The sequence below is a fragment of the Staurois parvus genome, unplaced genomic scaffold, assembly GCF_062004578.1.
Source record: "Staurois parvus isolate SC_StPar_1 unplaced genomic scaffold, SC_StPar_1.0 ptg000684l, whole genome shotgun sequence".
In the NCBI taxonomy this organism is placed as follows: Eukaryota; Metazoa; Chordata; class Amphibia; order Anura; family Ranidae; genus Staurois; species Staurois parvus.
Window position 1 is genome coordinate 2780138 of NW_028318480.1, and position 19816 is coordinate 2799953.

The 19816-nt window shown below is 40.4% G+C and overlaps 1 protein-coding gene across 1 annotated transcript; it reads left to right on the forward strand.

Moving 5' to 3' along the window:
- Positions 1 to 955: 955 nt before the first annotated feature.
- Positions 956 to 19159, forward strand: LOC149447504 (protein YIF1B-A). The gene is made up of 8 exons (XM_089652526.1): positions 956 to 1112; positions 5111 to 5337; positions 9178 to 9282; positions 9960 to 10038; positions 10895 to 10952; positions 14249 to 14404; positions 16171 to 16264; positions 18011 to 19159. Exons 1-8 carry the CDS (start codon positions 1085 to 1087, stop codon positions 18164 to 18166), a joined length of 903 nt encoding a protein of 300 aa, XP_089508652.1. The 5' UTR covers positions 956 to 1084; the 3' UTR covers positions 18167 to 19159.
- Positions 19160 to 19816: the final 657 nt, after the last annotated feature.

Genomic DNA, 19816 nt, shown 5'->3' on the forward strand with positions numbered 1-19816 from the left:
ACGTTTTCTTCATTTTCCACAAAATTATGACAAAAAATGACAACTTCAAAAAACCTTGCCATGCCTCTTACGAAATACCTCAGACTGTCTACTTTCATTTGGGGGATATTTGGCATTTTTGGACCTCAAGAAATGAGATCAGCCATCAGTACATCAGGATTTATTGATTTTATACCACAGTTAATACAACTTTTTAAACGCTGATTTGGGTTATTTTCACCAAAGAGATTTTGGAAGAATACATTTTGGCCAAAATTTGTGTAGAAAGATTTTTTATTTGCAAAATATTATAACACAAATGAAGAAATTTGTTTATAGTGCAAAAAATAAAACACCAAGTGGTAAATAAATACCACCAAATACCACCAAAAGAAATCTCTATTTGTGTGAAAAAATAAAAATGTCATATGGATACAGTGTTGCATGACCGCGCAATTGTCAAAGTGTGACAGCGCTGAAAGCTGAAAATTGGCCTGGGCAGGAAGGGGTATAAGTGCCCAGTAGGCAAGTGGTTAAAAAGATCCTGTCACCAACCTATAAAAGTTGCAACAGCACAGAAAATCTAGCATTTTAAATGATTACAACTTAGAAGACAGTGGGGGTTATTTTCTAAAGCGTACAAAATCTGGTGCAGCTCTACATAGAAACCAATCAGCTTCCAGGTTTTATTGCCAACGCTTAATTGAACAAGCTGAAGATAGAAGCTGATTGCCTACCATGCACAGATTCTGAGTGCACTCGTTTTAGTAAATCTCCCCCTGTATGTAGATTCTTGTTCTTGACAGGAATGGTCTGGTGACAACAGGGTCTCTTTAAAATCAGGCAACTACTCCATTCACTTCCGGGTACCGTGCCCTTCCTCTAAACCCCGCCCGCTGCTTCAGTCGTGTCCGCAAGATCCCCGCCCACTACACGCCCATGCCACATCACAGACTCTTCCTTGTCTTTTTTTTCTGACTTTTCACTGAGCTTTATCAACAAGCATTCTCAGATACAATCTACCATCTCTCTATTTTTATTGGTTCGCCGCGTTTAAGCGTCACGTGGCCAGGCGGAGGCGAAGCCGCGTCATCCCACCGGAGCCATGAACCGGGAGAGCAGCTTCAGGGCCCGTGAGTAGTGGCCGGTATACTGGTGGAGGCGGGGTCTGGAGGGCGGGTGTTACGAGGAGGGAAGACGGTGCTGGGTGTGTGCAGACAGGAGCTGGAGAGCCAAGTCTGTCAGTGGGGAGGGTTGTGATGTACTATGTGGAGACCTGTGCTCCATCCACAGACATGGACAGTGGTTGTCAGTTAGTGTGCTCTGTGCTGTCCTCTGACCGGCTGTGTATGGAGTGTGAATGACCCGGGTCCCTGGTCATCGCTGGCCACCAATCAGTATGTCTCCTCCATGGTTGGTCTACACATTAGGGTCCGCTCACATCTGTGCGCTAGAACACACCTTCCCAGCCAAAGTCATCTGGAAAATAGTTCCCTTTAAATCCTATGGCCCTTTTCACAGGGCGATCCGATCCGCCTGTTATTCAGGCCGACCTGATTGGATGGTCCATTCATCCCTATGGACTGGTGGGTGTAAACAGACTCGTGTCCAGTTGTCCACCTCCGGGTCCGATCCTCTAAAAAACGGAAAGGGGTCTGAGCTCTTCCATTTAGGTGGGACCGTAAATGGACAACAGAGTCTGTTCAGCACCCGGCCGCCATAGAGCAGAGTGAGGGGTTCTGTCTGTGTCCGCTCTGCATAAACCGAGCAGAGATGTGTCATCCGCCCGCTCTGCTCCAATCACAACAGAATCTGCCCCCTGTGAAAGAGGCACCGCACTTCTGAAAAGTCCTGCTTTCAGCACCTTAGAAACAGAAATGTGAGGACAGAAAAAGGTGATCAGGTGGGCTGTTGAGTCTTTTTTTTTTTTTCTTTTGTTTGGTGGTTGTAAATCTCAGCCATGAAATACAAACAAAGCATATCCCTCTAGAGCAGGGGCGTCAGACTCCATTTCATCACGGGCTGGATCAGCATTATGGTTGCCCTCAATGGGTCGGTTATATCTGCAAGACTTGATATCCACAGCACCCCCCCATTACAGATGTCAAGAATCCCACACCCTCCATGACATAACCATGCACCCCCTCAGAGCTGGAAAGCAGAAAGTGCATTGTCTGGAGGAGGCCCAGAGGAGGAGTGGAGTCAGCTGCCAGACTCTGCTGAATGCTGAGACCAGTGGAGGCAGAAATGAGGGGACACTGCAGCTGCACTGAGAGGTGCAGGATTTGATTCTATTCCCCTCTCTGCTGAGACAAGGTGGGGGCAGAGACAAGGGGGTACTTGCAGGATTGGTGCAAGGGCCACATGGAATGGCCAGGAGGGCCGGATTCGGCATATGGGCCTTGTGTTTGACACCTGTGTTTTAGAGTGTGTACTTGTCTCAAATCCAGAACACTAAGTGTCATTTCTGTCTGCTGCCTCATTCCTCTGCTGTCAGCATAAGTCACTTCTGACACGTTTTCCTGACACCAAGAAAACAGTGATGACAGGGGAAGGACCTCCAGCTGATTGGCAGCCTCAGCTCTGATGCTGCGTGGAGGAGGGTGTGTCCCTTCCTTCCAGTCAGCTCTCAGAGCTCTCCTCACTGATGTAACTTCAGCTCTCTCCCCTCTGCTTTTCAGAGCTGAGAGATCCTGTGTAAATTCTGGAATTTGAATGGATGTAGGGGAAAGACGGCTGTAGATAAACATGTACAACTTATGTAGGAGGGTTTGTCTTATCTCTGTGTATCATCTGAAGTCAGTCACTTCTCTGGGTTTATAACCACTTTTTTTTTTTTTTTTGTCTGAGCATCGATTTCCATTTGTCTCAAGCATGTCTAAAGCCACTTACTGCTGACTGACTCACTTCCCTGCTAGAAGTCTAATAGAAGCTTCAGCTACTCTTTTAGTAAAATAATACTTTCTTAGATTAGTTCTGAACTTTCCTCCAGCTGGTTTGAAGTCATGTCCCTGTGTTCTTTATCTTGGTTTCATATTGAAATGTCTGCCCCAGATCAATGCATCTTCTGTGCATTTTATCAACACTCCACCTACCAGTATAATCAATGGAAGCGCTCTGCATGTTTTTTAAATCCATCGATTTAACATTTTAAGAAAAAAAAAAAAAAAACAGTTACCTTCCCAGCACATGCCCAGAAAGTAACTGTCACCTATGCTTGTATGTCGACCAAACTGTCAAGCCATCAAATGGCTGGAGTCATAACTGCTCACATGTGCAGCAGTTGAAGATCAAACAAAGACTAAGATGGCAGCTTCCTTGACTGAAAACAATAGGAGGGTTTAGTTCAACTTTAAGTGCATTTTTATTTTCTTGGCACGTCAATTTTTTCCAAGTGCCTGGGGAAGGGGGGAGAATATCACATTTTACAACACACAGATGTGAACAGACCTGTAGGTGAATCAGACATTGTGAGGATGTGATCACTTGAATATTCCAATCAGTTATCAGAAAGTCTTGGTTGTGAGGCTTCCTGAGCGCTAGTCTTATAGTTCACCATATACATACAACCTCTGTACAATCAACATTGGATTTACCAAAACGATGTAATGTGAGAGCCCACCTGAACTACATACAGTCAGGCCAGCTCTACATATGTATTGGTGGATCTAGAGGAGATTGTACAATTAGAATATAAAGTGCGTGGTGAGCTTAAAGCAGAACTAAATCCTCCTTTCCTTAACAGACATAGAAGCTGCCATCTTGGCCTTTCTTTGCTTTGCAGTTGCCATGGTGCTTCACGTGAACAGTTAGAAAGCACAAGCAACTGTGATGGTTTTTAATCATGGCATGCCTTGAATGTATTTGTTTTGGGAAATAGTTAAAGGATAAGTTCACCTTTTAAGAAAAAATAATAAATGCACATATTTTTGCGGAAAAAATGTGCATTTATTATTTTTTCCTGCAGAAGCCTGGAAAGCATTGCACTTGTGATCAGTGGACCAGGGGTTTAATGTTGGGTGTCACTACACTGATCAGAGTATTTAAAAAAAAAAAAAAATTAAATAATTGAATACAAACTTTTTTTTTTTTTTTTTGCACATACTGTCAGTCATATGATGATGCTGTACTGCACTGGTGACATTTATTTATTTTCTTAATTTACCAAACAACTGTGACAAAATATTACAACTTCAAAAAACTCACCATGCCTCTTAGTAAAGGGGTCATTTGAGGGGTATTTGTGGCTATTTGTACTGTCCTGGCACTTTAGGGCCTCGAAATAGGATAGGTCAGCGGTACATCAGGTTGAAATATATATCCCATAGTTTGTAGACGCTGTAAATTTCACACAAATCAATTAATATACACTTACTGTGATTTTTATTTTATTTATTTTTTATCGAGACATTTAGCAGAATACATTTTGGCCTAAATTTCTGATGAAATTTGATTTTATTGGAGGTGTTTTATGACGAAAAGTAGAAAATATTTCTTTTTTCTAAATTTTTTTTTTTTTGTTTGTTTTTTTTGTTTCTATCGCCAAAAATAAAAACCCAGTGGTGGTCAACTACCACCAAAAGGAGGCTCTATTTTTATGGAAAAAATTATAAAAATTTAATTGGCATACAGTATTGCATGACTGCACAGTTGCCAGCTAAAGTAGCACAGTGATGCTGGACAGCAACAAAATGCTCTGGTCATGAAGGGGGTAAAACTCTCTGGAGGTCAAGTGGTTAACACTTAGAAGTCAAGTATTGCCCTTTGGTGAAGTGGAGATGTGGGGCGGGTCACACCCTAGATTTTTAGATATTGGGGACCTATGTCACAAGCTGTCCCTACCACCTACCAATGTTCTGACTTCAGTCTACCTTGTGTAGATCTGGCTCTCCTTTTTTTTTGTAGTTTAGTTGTTGCTGTTTATCTATTATCTCCATAATATAAAATATACTGCAAACGCAACTGGGAGGGTTGGATTCTGTAATGGCCAATGCAGAGTGCAAAAAAGGTATAGGAAACAATGAGATAAATCACTTGTTCAGATTCATGCATATTTTGGTTGACTGGCATATTTATTTGTTTTTAAGCCATCCATCTATAATTCATGACAATTTTTTTTTTCCATTTGCAGCTTCAAAGCGTCGCCTTCGAGGCTCCAACCCAAATATTGCCGCACCTCATCAGCTGTTTGATGATACCAGCTCAGGAACAGGCCCTCTTGCAGCAGAGTACCCCAACCATGGATCCCCAGCCCTCGGTATACCAACTCAGGCTTTCTTGTCCGAGCCAATGTCCAACTTTGCAATGGCCTATGGAAGCAGTCTGGCAAGCCAGGGCAAGGAGATGGTGGACAAGAATGTGAGTACAGTGTAAAATGATTTTCCAACATGATTTGGGATTCTGGATATTCTTACACACCCCTCGTTGTTTGTGCTGTGTTGGGACCTTCTCAGTTTCTGTGCTTCCCATACTTATATTTGGAAGATTTTAAAAATGGTTAGGCGGCTAGGAGGTACCAGTATAAAGTAACCATTGTCACTCGGGCAAAGTAAGAGGAATTTTATCAGTGGAAACTAAGACGATAATAAAAACCCATCCCAAATTATAAACATTTCATCTGATGTATATTCCTCATTGCAGAATCCCCTGTCTTCGTTACTAGCGCCACTGAAACAGTGTTACGGAAAAGTTCTCCTCATTGGTGAGACCACAATGTGTCCCAAAAAAGGGTTTGGCTGGAGTTTTGTATTAGAGGAGCGATGCACTGAGAGAAATTTGGAAACTTCCATTGTTTGCCTCCTTCTAAACATGTTCAACATGTCTTGTTATCTCTGGCTCCAGTACTATTTCAGGAATCGTAACTATGGCATTTGCACTTGTCCTGATTATTTAAGATGATGGATCGGTATTATAGGCTTGAAAGCATCACCGTCCCCCCCCCCCCCCCCTTGCTCGTGTGCAAAGGCGGACACACATTGGTCTCATACACATAGGTGAACAGCGATCGTAGTACACATGTGAGGTATTGCCGTGAATGTCAGACCGAGAGCAATAATTCTAGCACCAGACCTCCTCTGTAACTGTAAGCTGGTAACCTGTAAAGGCTTATAAACTGTCGCCTGTCGAGATTTTCAAATACTGTAGTTTGGAACCATTCCATAAGCATGCACAATTTACAAATTAAAAAAACTCAGCATGCCTCTTACTAAATACCTTAGAATGTCTACTTTCTAAAAAGGGGTCTTTGGGGGGGTGTTTGTACTTTCCTGGCTTGTAATGCAGGCCATAGACGGGTAGAAAATTGGCCGATTTTTCGGCTGAAAATAAAATCGGCCGATTTTCGGATCGTTAGTGGGCTAAATGTTCGGCCGTTTTTCGGTATTTTGGCAGATTTTTTTTATCGGTAAAGTTGGAAAAAAATCGGCCGATTTTGCCGATCGGCCGATTTTCGCGGCAATGATGGGCAAATCGGCCGATCTTTTACCGATAAAAAAAATCTGCGCATGAGCAGTGACCTGCAAGAGGAAGAAAAAAGAAGATGATGAAGAAGAGGAAGAAGGAGAAGGGGAAGAGGAAAGAGGATGAAGGAGAAGAAGAGGATGAAGGAGAAGAAGAGGATGAAGAAGTGTTTTTGTTTTTTTGTTTTTTTTGTTTTTTTTACCGTTGCTGGTAACGTCGGCTGCTTGAACGACCGATTTTTTTTTTTTTTTTTTTTTTTTGTTTTGTTTTGTTTTGTTTTTTTAAAAGAAAAATCGGCCGATTTTCGACCTGTCTATGGCCTGCATTAGTGTCTCAAGGAACGAGATAGTCTGTCAGTACACCAGTTGTGATCAGGTGTGATTAATTTTCAGTGACCATAGCTTGTAGACTCTATAACTTTCACACATACCAAATAATATATACTGATTTTTCATTATTTTTACCAAGCAACGTAGCAGTCTAAATTAAGGTCAAAATGTATGAAGAAATTTTACTTATTTTACAAAATTTATAACCAAAACCAAGAAAACAGTGTATTTGTTTTTTTGGCTTTTTTTTTTTTCAAAGTTTTTTTTTTTTTTTTTAGATTTATAGTGCAAAAAATACAAAAACCCAGTGGTGATTAAATACCACCAAAAGAGAGCTCAATTTGTGTGGGGGAAAAAAAAAAATTTCATATGGGTACCGTGTTGTATGACTGAGTAATTGTGATTCAAAGTGTGAGAGCGCTGAAAGCTGAAAATTGACCAGGGCCAGAAGGGGGTGAAAGTGCCCAGTATTGAGGTGGTTAATACCAGCCTTCAGTCTGTCGGGATATGTCTCTACTAACTTTGCACATCTAGATTTTACAATATTTGTCCACTCTTCTTTGCAGAACTACTCAATTTCAGTTAAATTTGATGGTGACAGTTTTTGTGGACTGCTGTCTTCAAGTCATTCCACAGATTTCCAATGGGGTTTAAGTTTGGGCTTTGAATAGGCCATGTAAGGACATTCAGCTTTTTCTCCTACAACCACTGTGTGGTCATTTTTGCTGTGTGCATTGAGTCATTGTCATGTTGGAAGGTAAACCTTCTGCCCATTGACAACTTTCTGGCAGAGGACAGCAGATTTTTCCCCAAGAATTTGACGGTATTTTGCCCTGTCCATTTTTCCTTTTATCCTGAAATGTGCCCCAGTCCCTGCTGCATAGAAACACCCTCATACCAGGATATTGCCACCTCCATGATTTACTGTAGGAGTGGTATTTTTGGATGGTGAGCTGTATTGTATTTCCACCAGATTGTTTTGTGTTGAGGCCAAATTATTAATTTTTACTCTCATCTGACCATAACACCTTTTTCCACGTGGCCTCAGAATCGTCAAGGTGCATTTTGGCAAAGCTCAGTCATGACTGCATGTGGCCTTGAGGAGTGGCTTTTTTCTTGCAATTCTCCCATACAAGCCACATTTGTGGAGTATTTTTGATATTCTCACATGCACACAATGACCACTCTTTGTCATAAATTCCTGCAACTGCTTCAGAGTTGCTGTAGGCCTCTTGGTAGCCTCTCTGACCAGTTTCCTCCTGGCCCTTTCATTCAGTTTGGCTTGATGCCCTGATCCAGGGAGAGTCTGTGCTGTACTAAATAGCTTCCACTTCTTAAAAATAGACTTCACTGTGCTTCTAGGTATTGATTGGTATCCATCTCCTGTCTTGTGTAATAAGATATGTGGAAGTGAGCGCTAATTGATAAGCTGCTGTGTACACCAAAAAGGTACCAAATCAACCTTCTGAATATATGTATTTAGGCAGCGCTAAAGATGTCAGAGTAAATATAATATAATTCACAATGAAAAAAACCAAGACCTATGGTTAGGTCAATCCAAAGCACAGTGTGACATAATATATTATTACAGATCTACATCCTTATAAGATCATCCGTAAAACAAATGTAAGTGCCATAGAAGGTGTCAAATTAAAGTGACAAAGTGCATTAGAGTGGCACCTGTGACCACCTTGCCATTACTTATATATGTTTGTCTGCACTTTGTCACTTTAATTTGACACCTTCTGTGGCACTTACGTTTGTTTTACGGATGATCTTATAAGGATGTAGATCTGTAATAATATATTATGTCACACTGTGCTTTGGATTGACCTAACCATAGGTCTTGGTTTTTTTCATTGTGAATTATATTATATTTACTCTGACATCTTTAGCGCTGCACCACCTATATACATATCTCTTGTCTTGTGCCTGTCCACAATTTTATCCTGGAGATCTTTTGACAGGGCCTTGCCACCCATAGTTGATTGTTTGCTTCAGTTGTATTACCAGGGACTGAAATGCTCCAGGAAAACTTTTTATGCTGAGCTAATCAAAATGACCACAACTGATCACAGTTGAAAGTCAAATGGCTTTGTGTGCCATTGAGCGGGTGATTAACTACACCTGATTGAGTGTTTTTAGGAGCGGGTGATCCTTTTTTCCAACTCAATGATTGTTTTGGATTTTTTTTTTTTTTCTGACATGGTGTAATATCTTTCACTTGGATGTTAAAAGTTGCATACAGCTAGATAAAACAAAAACTGTGTCTGTCTTCATTTCAGGCTGCAAAGCAACAAAATGTGATTATTTTAAAGGGGGGTGATTCTTTTCTATACCTATATGCAGTGTGATGCAAACATTGTACCAGGTTTTGAAGCTAGCCTATTTTTTTTTTTCTCTCCTACAGATTGATAGGATTATCCCAGTGAGTAAACTAAAGTATTATTTTGCTGTAGACACGGTCTATGTCGGGAAAAAGATTGGACTGCTCTTCTTTCCCTTTATGCATCAGGTAAGATCTGATTCATGAATTGCAGGCTGTAACTATCTAACAAAGAACTGCCTGAGGCAAACTGTGAGAGCAAAAGGCAGTGGATATCTCCATACTAGATGCAGAACCCAGCTATAGATGTACAAACCATCATAACAATGAATACTAAGCCATGTGTATTCATTTTACCTATTTGGGAATAACCTGCATGTGTTCCATTTTTCCTATTAGCCTATTGATAAGGTTTTATAAATGACAAAGGATTCTGAGAGCACTGTAGATTAGCTAAAGAGACAGAGCTACTTGTGGTGAGGCTTCCTTTGTCTAATTGTTACCTTTGAGTATGCGGTCAGCTGTACCAGAATCTGAGTCTGAGTCAGGGCTGACACAATTTCTTCAAATTTCAGTCTTTCTGTGTGTTTCCAGCTTACAATAGGAAGTGAGTGGCTGAGTGCATTTCTGGCAGATCCACATTTTTTTTTGTTTTCTGTGATTTGTAGAGTCTTTACAGAGATAATGGATATGTACTGCAGATATGTGCTACTTTTAGCTCTAGCTATTGAGATGTGGAAATATGTGATCTACCACACTGTGATTTTACTTACTTTCACATAAGACCCAATCTTGGCGAGTATCATCCTAGAATAAACAATACAATTAAAAGGGTGAATTAAGACTTTGGATTCTGTGTATTTCAGGACTGGGAAGTCAGGTACCAGCAGGACATTCCTGTAGCACCAAGGTTTGATGTAAATGCCCCAGACCTCTACATTCCAGGTGAGTTGGTAAAACATTTCATTTTTTTTCCATAAGCACTATATCCATACATGCTGACCACTTCAAGGATAAGTTCAGTTTTTTTGTGTAAAAGAAAAAAATTTGTAACAAATAATATATATATATATATATATATATATATATATATATATATATTTATTATTATTATTATTATTATTATTATTATTATTATTATTATTATTATTATTAATTTTTTTTTTTTTTTTTTTTTTTTTTTTAACCACATTCCAGTACAGTTCTGTGCAGGAAAAAAAACACTTTTTTTTCCCCAACTATAACATGCTTTTTTGATGCAGATAAAACTGCATGTGGTGTGAAAGGGCCCTAAAAAGGCAAACTGGTTACGAAAACTGGAGCACACTGAATCTAATGCAGCTGTGAATAGTAACCAATCAAATTTTAACTTCAGCTTGTTCAATTAGGCATTGACCATAACCCCTGGTTCACATATCTGCGGTCCGCGTTTTGCGTGGGCACGAGCTCCCATTCATTTGAATGGACTCCCGTGCCCCGGGACACGCAGGGAAGAAGTCCCTGCACTTCTTCTGAAAACGCAGCTTGCACGAGAACCTCAGTTCCCAGTACGGTTGCGATTTCCAGTGCGGGCAGCGTGCCATTAGAACCTAGTCTTAAACCTGGAAGCTGATTGGTTACTATGTACAGCTGCACCAGATTCTGCATGCACTGATTTTTGTAACGCTCCACCACTGTGTTGACCTACACAGTGCAAATATCGGTTGTTCAGTCTTTGTATTACAATAAGTGTAAATGTATGCTGATTTTAAAAGGTATTCATTATTCTTGTATTTTCCACACCATTCTTTCCCTTTCTTAGTTATGGCTTTTATCACCTATATTCTGGTAGCTGGGCTAGCTCTGGGTACACAGAACAAGTGAGTGATATATTTTTATTCTTTCATTGTTATTTAGGAGTGTGCTGCTTTTAGAAATAAAAATGATGAATTTTATATATTCCTCTTCTCTGCTGTTTTTCTGGGAGTCCTTTGTGTACATATGTTTAAAGAAGTATTGTGCAGTGCTGTTCTCTGTTGTGTCTTCCACTTGTTTTCTCTTGTGAGGCAATAACATAAGTTCATGTTGTTGCTGTGGTAAGTAGATCTGGATTAAAGCTGTGTAAATTATCAGAAAGCCATTCTGTGTTGCAGACATTTGTTAGCTCAAAGGTCATTCATGAGTATGCTGGAATTGTCCACAAATGCAGACCTTTGACCTATTGATACTTATTTTTTAGCCTGAAGTGGCAAGTATAACCACCGACTCAGCAGTCACAGTGTTTTTTTAAAAATGAATATGTAACCGAAGTAATACCCTTCAATGCAAGCTGATTCCAGGCAGATGTATAAAAAATACCAGTTATATATGTATTGTATTTTTAACAAAGCCTAGTATAAGTGCCTGGATCTCTCTTGATATCCACCCCATTAAAGTCTAAGTGTAGCTAAAATGACAAACCTAAACATCGACACAAAGGACATAAATTACGGTTAGTATGATGTGTCCCTTGTGTTTGATTCTTGTTACAGGAGAAATTTTGCTCTGTCCTACCCACTGCCCTTGCCGCTGTAATCTTCCAGTGTGACAAAGGTTAACACAGGTAAGGAGCTATAATTATAGATGTTAAATCAGAGCTCCACCCAAAAGGGGAAGTTCCGCTTTAAGCCTTTGTCCCCCGCTCCCCATTAAGGATTGGCACTTTTGGGGAGCGGGTACCCGAATTGACAGGTACCAACTCCCACTTCTGCTGCGATCACCTTTTTTTTACAGGTAGGAGAGCAGACTATGCTGCTGCCATCCTACAGCTACTATGAATGACACGGCTCTCTGAATGGAGGGCTGCACCTATCAATCATTTGCCTGTCCCCCATTCATAGATTCTCTGTCATTCATAGATGCTGTAGTAAGGATTCTATGACTGGGGGTTGTAGCAGGAAACGGTGGGCATAGTCAAGCTCTCTTGATGATCTTCTGTCAGCTCCTGAGCTGTATAAACCCTTGCTGCATTGGAGAAGTGGGGTGTACGGAGCAAGATTTCTCCCGAAACAAGAATCGACACAAGACACATCATATGTCCTTTGTGCTGATTTCCATGTGTGTAATTTTAACTACACTTCTGGTTAAATTGCCTTCACAGCAGCACCTTGCCCTCCAGATAATTCACCCCCTTCCTGACCAGGTCAGTGTTTGCGATACAGCACTGCGTTACTTTAACTGACAATTGCGCGTTCATGGAATCCTGCACCCAAATGAAAATTATGTCCTTTTTCCCCACAAATAGAGCTTTCTTTTGGTGGTATTTGATCATCTGTGCGACTTTTATTTTTTTGCGCGATAAACAAATATGACTGACAGTTTTGAAAAAAAAAACGTATTTTTGACATTTTGCTATAAAGCATATCCAGTAAAAATGTAAAAAAAAATCAAATTTCATCATAAATTTAGGCCAAAATGTACTCTGCTACATGTCTTTGCTAAAAAAAAATCCCAATACATGTAAATGAATTGGTTCACGTGAACGCTATAGCATCTACAAATGGCGGTGTATATATGCTGGAATTTTTTTTATATATTATATACACCAGTAATGGCATCAATCAGCGACTTTATAGCTGGACTGCGGCGGCCATTCTGACACTGGGGCGGGGGGGTTGGGGAGACTAACTGCCACTGACATCCCAATGCCACTAATACAATGATCAGTGCTAATAAAAATCGCTGACACTGTACTAATGACACTGGGTGAGAAGGGGTTAACAGTTGGGGCGATCAAAGGGTTAACTGTGTGCTGTTTTATTGTGTGTTTTACTAGGGAAACATACTGATAGCCAGGGGCTATCCGCGTCGGGAAGATTGACTTCACATACTGCTGTGTATTTCTCTGCTGTGCAGAGAAATGCACAGCAGCATGTTACTTCTGGTAGGAGAGAGACCTGTGTTGCTTACACACATGTCTCTCCCCTTTTAGTGATACTCGTCAATCTCCAGGTGCTGTGGAAATCTCCGGCCGGGACCCAGTGATTGACATAAATAGCCGCCAATGGCGGCGTGGGTAGGACGGCATGTGCACCCCCTACTTGGAAATACAGAGTCACGTATATATATATATATATATATATATATATATATATATATATATGTGATTTTTGCACAGCCCTGCAGCAGTAGTTCTGCTATAGGGCGATGAGAAGCGGTTAAGGGACACAGGATCAGTAGTAATTCAGACAGGGTTGTACTGCTGCCTTTTGGAGAAATTGAAGGCATCAGTAGTAACCCATTTGTAGAAAAATTACTACAATCCTGTGTCCTCTTTAAGAGACCATAAAGAAAATAAAATGATTGTACTTGCTGTAAAAACTTTTTCTCAAAGTCCATTTAAGGACACAAGCATGAAGAAATTCTTTGATAAATGAGTTATATTGCTGCATTCAAGAGGTCCAATTCCTTCTGAAAGTCGCAGTATAACACTGTTATCCCTGAATTACTACTGATCCTGTCCTCTAAGGAAAGATAAAGAACTGCTCACAGACAGAATTGGATATAATGAAATTTAAACATGCAGCTCTGCTGAACAGCAGAGGAACACATAGCCCAAACAGCCCTTTAATTTCCACACACAGTGGTGAACAACAAATGCTATAATGGCTATTGTGTTTTAACAGTGCATGGAGGCCCTGATGTGTTTTTGGACTGTTTTTATGCTATCAGATCACCTTGTCTGTTGCAAGAGCTGCCGGCCAGAAGAAGTTTGAAAGCAGATGTTCATAAGGCATATAATTCAAATTCATTGTTGGATAATCTGACTTTGCTTGAAAGGCCCTGGGACTGAGTAACTGTGGAGAAATACTGTAATTTTTGTTTGCAGTTACAGAATGCGATTGGTGTTGGACCAGGTGTTGGACTAGGCTATATGGTTCAGTACTATGCATCTACAGGGAGGTCTCAGATAGGACAGCACCTGACTGTGCTTTAGCAGTGTTATCTGGATGACGAGATTGGTTGAACAGAAATACAAATGCTTTGACAGATGTCATATTTTGCATATATTTTTTTGTGTGTTTAGTTTTATGCCTGGAGCTTTAAACACTTTGTAACCTCTTTTTTACTTGTAGTATAGAATTTGCTATTGTCACAATCAACTGTATTTAATAGTGTATTTAATTTCCATTTTCAGCTTCTCACCAGAAATCCTCGGTATGCAGGCCAGTTCTGCCCTTGCTTGGCTCATAGTGGAAGTATTTGCCATTCTTCTCAGCCTCTATTTAGTTACTGTAAATACCGACCTGACTACAGTGGATCTTGTTGCATTTTCTGGATACAAGTATGTGGGGTGAGTGTTGAGGAGGAGGACTGTATTCTGTAAATTACTTTTATTTAAACACCTTTTCCTGAAGACCGGATTAATTGTTTATGGCTGTCAAAGGAACCAGGTAACCAGAGTTCCATTTAAAAAACAAAAAAACTGGTGTTGAACCTTTTGCATTCAGTCTGTTGATCGTAATATAGTCTCTGGTTCAAGAAAAGCCTCACAGCAAAATTTATATAGACCCCCATTTGTGTGTAAATAGATTAAAAGTACACGTATCCCATCATCTTGCATCCAGCTATTGCCTGCAACTGGGGACTGAAAACTTATTTCATCAGGAATAGAGACAAGGTCTGTTACCAGAGCTTACCAGCAGATGGCGCCGAATATGAAATCTGTAATGCTGGTTATGGTAAACACTCTGGAGTCTATTTACAAAAGCAAAAAATGTCTGTGTGAATGTCTCAAGCATACATTTATTTTCATATGATTGTCCGCTCCAGCTAGTCGCTGTAATACAGTATTTTCCTTATTGACGTATTTCAGGAAAATGCTACATCATTGCCACTAGATGGAGCTGACCATCTTAGAAAATGTATTAGGCAAAAAAAATATAAGCTGCTGACTTCCTTCTGAAAATACTAGTTGCCTAGTTTTAAACATTTTCGGAGTCGCTGACTTGGAGAAAGTATTCACATCTGAGAAGTCAGAGTGACGTCAGCACACATGGATTATCATGGCACTGTGGATCATCATTGCAATCGGGTAACCAGCATTTCAGAAGAATTTGATGACCGCAGCTTCCATGCACCCTCACTATGGGTTTAAATTATTTGTAGGGTTGTTAATAATAACTGATGAAGTGCTCAGGTCCTCCCTTTTTTTTTTTTTTTTTCTTCACTACTCTGAACCTTTTTACGGCCCATTCACACCAGATACATTTTTAACTTCCAGCTGCATAGACAATCCACAATCCAGGTTATCCTATGGACATAGTTAACACTATTGCAATGCAGTGAAAAAAAGTACAGCATGATGCATTTTTCTGCAAATGGACAGAAATGTGTGTCGCTGCGTATGCAAAAACACTCAGTAACTGCATTTTTGCATATTCAATGACATACATTTGACAAGTGTTGTGTGCACCTGTGTGTGCGCGTTTTTTTTTTTTTTTTCATGCACAGTTGCGGTGCATTGTTCTTTTGGGCTTTTATGTGCACTTCACTGCGTTTTACAGTGCATTTTCTTGCATGCACATGTGTTTCTGTGCATTTGAAAATGCAGCTTGCTGTTTTTTGGGGTTTTATTTCTCACACTCTCAGAGTGTGAACTGTGCCCATAGGATAACCTAAATTTGGAATATCTATGCAATTAAAGTGCAGTCAGAAATGTGTTCCACTGCATCTAGTGCGAATGGGCCCTTAAAGGCAAACTCAAGAAAAGAAATGTAATGCGTTGCAGCTTAGTATCGTTGGCTGTGGTGGCTGCGGTTTTGTTTTTTTTAAGGTTAAGAACAATTTCAGCAAGTACAGAAAATACCTGCTGATCTTGTCAAAAATGCAGGGTCTTTTTCACTGCCTGTGAGCTGAACAAAAAGCAATGTTATCTTTTCTCTGCAAATCCTATTTCCACCCCCCCCCCCCCCCCCCCAATGTAAACAAAATTTACAGACGTATTTGTAATCCAGCCTTGGTGTATTCTGTTTTTGTTTTTAGTTTAGTTGCGCTTTAATATGCAATGTCTCTTCTGCCCTTTGTTAATTCTCCTAATATCACTGTATTTTTCTGTAGGATGATCTGGGCAGTTCTGTGTGGGCTTCTGTTTGGGAAGACAGGATATTATCTACTACTCGCCTGGTGCTCAATTTCCATAGTATTTTTCATGGTAGGTATCTCAATTATTAGGCTGATCATACAATTTTAAAAGCTGGCAAATATCTCATTGCATATTGTCCAATTTTCTAATAGCAACTTTCACCTCTACACTAGAGCTTTGGAACATCCCTTAAAGGCTAAGTACAGCATGGTTGCTTACACCATGCCTTACACCTTACCTGAGTTACAGAGAGTATCTTTCCCCAGGATATTTTAATCTTTTAAATTTAGTGCAGCTGTGCATGACTCTGACCGCATCAGCCAAGTCTGGAAAAATTCACTTATGTCCCTTCAATTACAGTAACAGGTGACTATGCAGAATAGGGTAGCAATCCTCTTTGCCCTTCTGGGTGCAGTGCTCTGAAGGCTTCATTTCAAAACTTAACAAATGCATATTGACCATTAGATCACTGTTGTTGCATTTACTACTTTACCACACGAAATGGGGCAAAAAAGTAGAATAAGCATTTACAGAAATGCTGCCCTAACTAGTTGTGCAGATTGGGGCAGTGTAAAATGTGGCCAGGCTTCCCATTTGCATATTGAGTGAATTTGGATTCTGGGGGTTTGGGATAAACCTTAAAGTGGAATTTTAGACAAAACTTATATTTAATTTAAATAAGACATTTGGGAATAAAAAAAACAAATATTTATGCTGGTCTAGGTGTATGCAGCATCTGTCCCCTGCCACCTCTAAGACCAAGAACCGAGCAAGACTGTTGATTGCTCAGTTCTCTGCCTCTCCACTGCTTACTGGAGCAGACAATAGGTGATGGTACATCAAAACACCTAAGGGGAATTCAGTAAACCATTTACAACATTATTCTGGCAGTATAGCCCCTTTTAAAAATTGGCTGCTCCTAATTACAGAGAGACACCAGTGCTTAAAGTTTGTTGTATACATGCTGCACAGGGTTCATGGCTGCTAGGACTCTGGTCGACAGTGGCTTCCTAGGAACAAATTACTCATTCCCAGCCCCATTCATCTACCTGCCAGTGGATTTCATTGCTGAATGTAAACAAAGGGTGAGATTGTTGCTGTTATTATTGCCCATTGGCCATATTTGGGTAATAGGAATTTCCTGGCTGGCAGCTGAATGGGGACAGGGATGTGTGGTTGCTGTGATGCCTCCAATAGATTAAAATACCTGTCTCTGACAGGTACATGAATTTGTTGCAAGTACCGACATTTATTATGCTTCTGCATGACCGAACTCTAGAGCAGTCTTTGTCAATCTTTTCAACACGGAAGCCTTGAAATTTAACTTCCAGTCTCAAAGAACCCCTGCTAAAAACCACTATATCTACATAACACGTGGTACATTAGTGTGATGGTCAGTGGGAAGAATGCTCCTTACGCTTGTGGATATCGAGAATTATCAACATACAGATGGCTAAAGAGATCAAAGTTGTCAGTGGGAACTTATCTGAGAGGCAGAAATTGCTCATTGGTCAATGAACTTCTGCAAGAACTCTGTTCTTCTGGGTTTTTTTTTTGTTTTTTTCTAAAAAGGTTTTGAAAATATGCATTTTGGTCATTGTCGCCAGATCTCCATTGCCACAACACCCTTGTAAATACCTAATTCACAAACTAACTGTAAATGGCAGGCAGACAGAGCCTTTTCATTTTCTAAATGGCTCTGTTACAAATGCCGTTTGCTGTATGTTAATGCAAACCGTTCCTTTTACAGGAACTATTTTAAATGGGACTTGTCAATATTTATGTTGGCTAATGTAAATTTTACATTGACTTTAGGTTCGGACTCTTCGGTTAAAGATCTTGTCAGAAGCTGCAGCAGAAGGAGTTCTGGTGCGTGGGGCTAGGAACCAGCTGCGTATGTACCTGACCATGGCCATTGCTGCAGTGCAGCCTTTGTTCATGTACTGGCTGACATATCACCTAGTGAGATGATTCACCTTCAGCCAGAGCTTGTCCTGAAAATGAAAATGGAAATCTCCCCTGCATCAGGATGACTTCAAACACCCTACAAGTCCCTTTTTTTTTTTTTTTTTTTCCCCCTCATTATTTTGTACTGTTTTCTGTGTGTGGATCACATTGTCTGCTCATTCATTGTACAGCGGTCCCTTTTTCAATCCCTCCTCCACCACTGTGAGAAGGACCACTGGACAAACATGTACTCGGGATGATAGTGGTCTCTCACTACCGCAGCCTCACATAGCACAGCTCAGTACTCCTCAAACATATTCAGTGTAAAGTCTTTTGGTTGTACAGTTGCTTGTACATATTAAGGATCCACAAAACTCAACCCATCTGGTTTCCAGTGAACAGGCCAGCAAGTACTGGGCAACAGAAAAGTCAAAAATGCCTTTTTCATTTTGCACCCTATACCAAACTCTTTCATTTTAGCATCTTTATTCTAAGGAAAGAAGTGTTTGCTTCTATGGTTGAACTCTTAGAGTTATACATATATTTGGAGATCTCTCTAATGCATGACATGTAATTCTGCTGGTAAACACAGCTCCTGGTGCCTGCAACCCCCACACTGAAATCAAGCACAGGACTGGACTCTCAGATACTCCATTGCACCTGGTTAAGACTTTGCTTTTGTCTGGGAAGGAAGACCGACAGGACCCCATGATGTCTCAGAGTTCAGTGCAGTTCCAATCAAAGGGGGCTTTGCCTTATCACTGCAGCCGAGGAATACTGCATAGTTACCAAGCTTTCATTTGTCTGGACTTTTATTGGCTTGGGACTCTATTGTACAATATTAAGCCATGTGTACTCGTATAAAGATCTAGCTAATTAACGGGCAAAGGGGTCCTTGAATGTTGTGAAGTATAGCAGTGTGTGGCGGGATCAAGACTTCACACAGCGGTCTTCATTTTTATTTAATTGTTACAGCCGGTGTCTCGAGCACATTAAATTTTGTCTTTTTCAATGCTATGTGTTGAATCTTTCTTAATGGGCCCCTGCAATAGAGTGCAAATCAGGCTTGGACCTCTCAAATTTGAGAATATTAATTTCTCTTCTGGACACAGGACCATGTGTCTTTTTGGGCTGAGGACTGTGTCAATCAAGAGGCTAGGTAATACAAGTACAAGCAAGCATATGATTCTTCCTCCTTGTCACTGAGACTGTGGGGTTGATTTACTAAAACTGGAGAGTGCAGAATCTAGTGCAGCTGTGCATGGTAGGCAATTAGCTTCTAACTTCAGCTTGTTCTATCAAGCTTTGACAAAAAAAACCCAAAAACTGCAAGCTGATTAGTTTCCATGCAGAGCTGCACCAGATTTGGCACTGCAGCTTTAGTAAATGACCTACAGTTTTTCTTAATGCCACAAATGGCTATTGATCAAGATACTTCTATGGCTCACCCTTCACCCTGCCAAATAATAGAATAAAAAATCCCTCAAGAATGTGCTGCTGCAGTAGTTAAAATGCTGAACTCTTCCAAGTGTTCTTTGTTATTTCTGGGGTGTAAAACGTCCATTTATGTAGTCCTGTCCTAGGGCAATCCATCTATGGCCATTCCTGCTTGACTGAAGTCAACCTACCGATCAACTCTTGTCAAATAGGACTGTTGGAAAACTTTTGTTGATC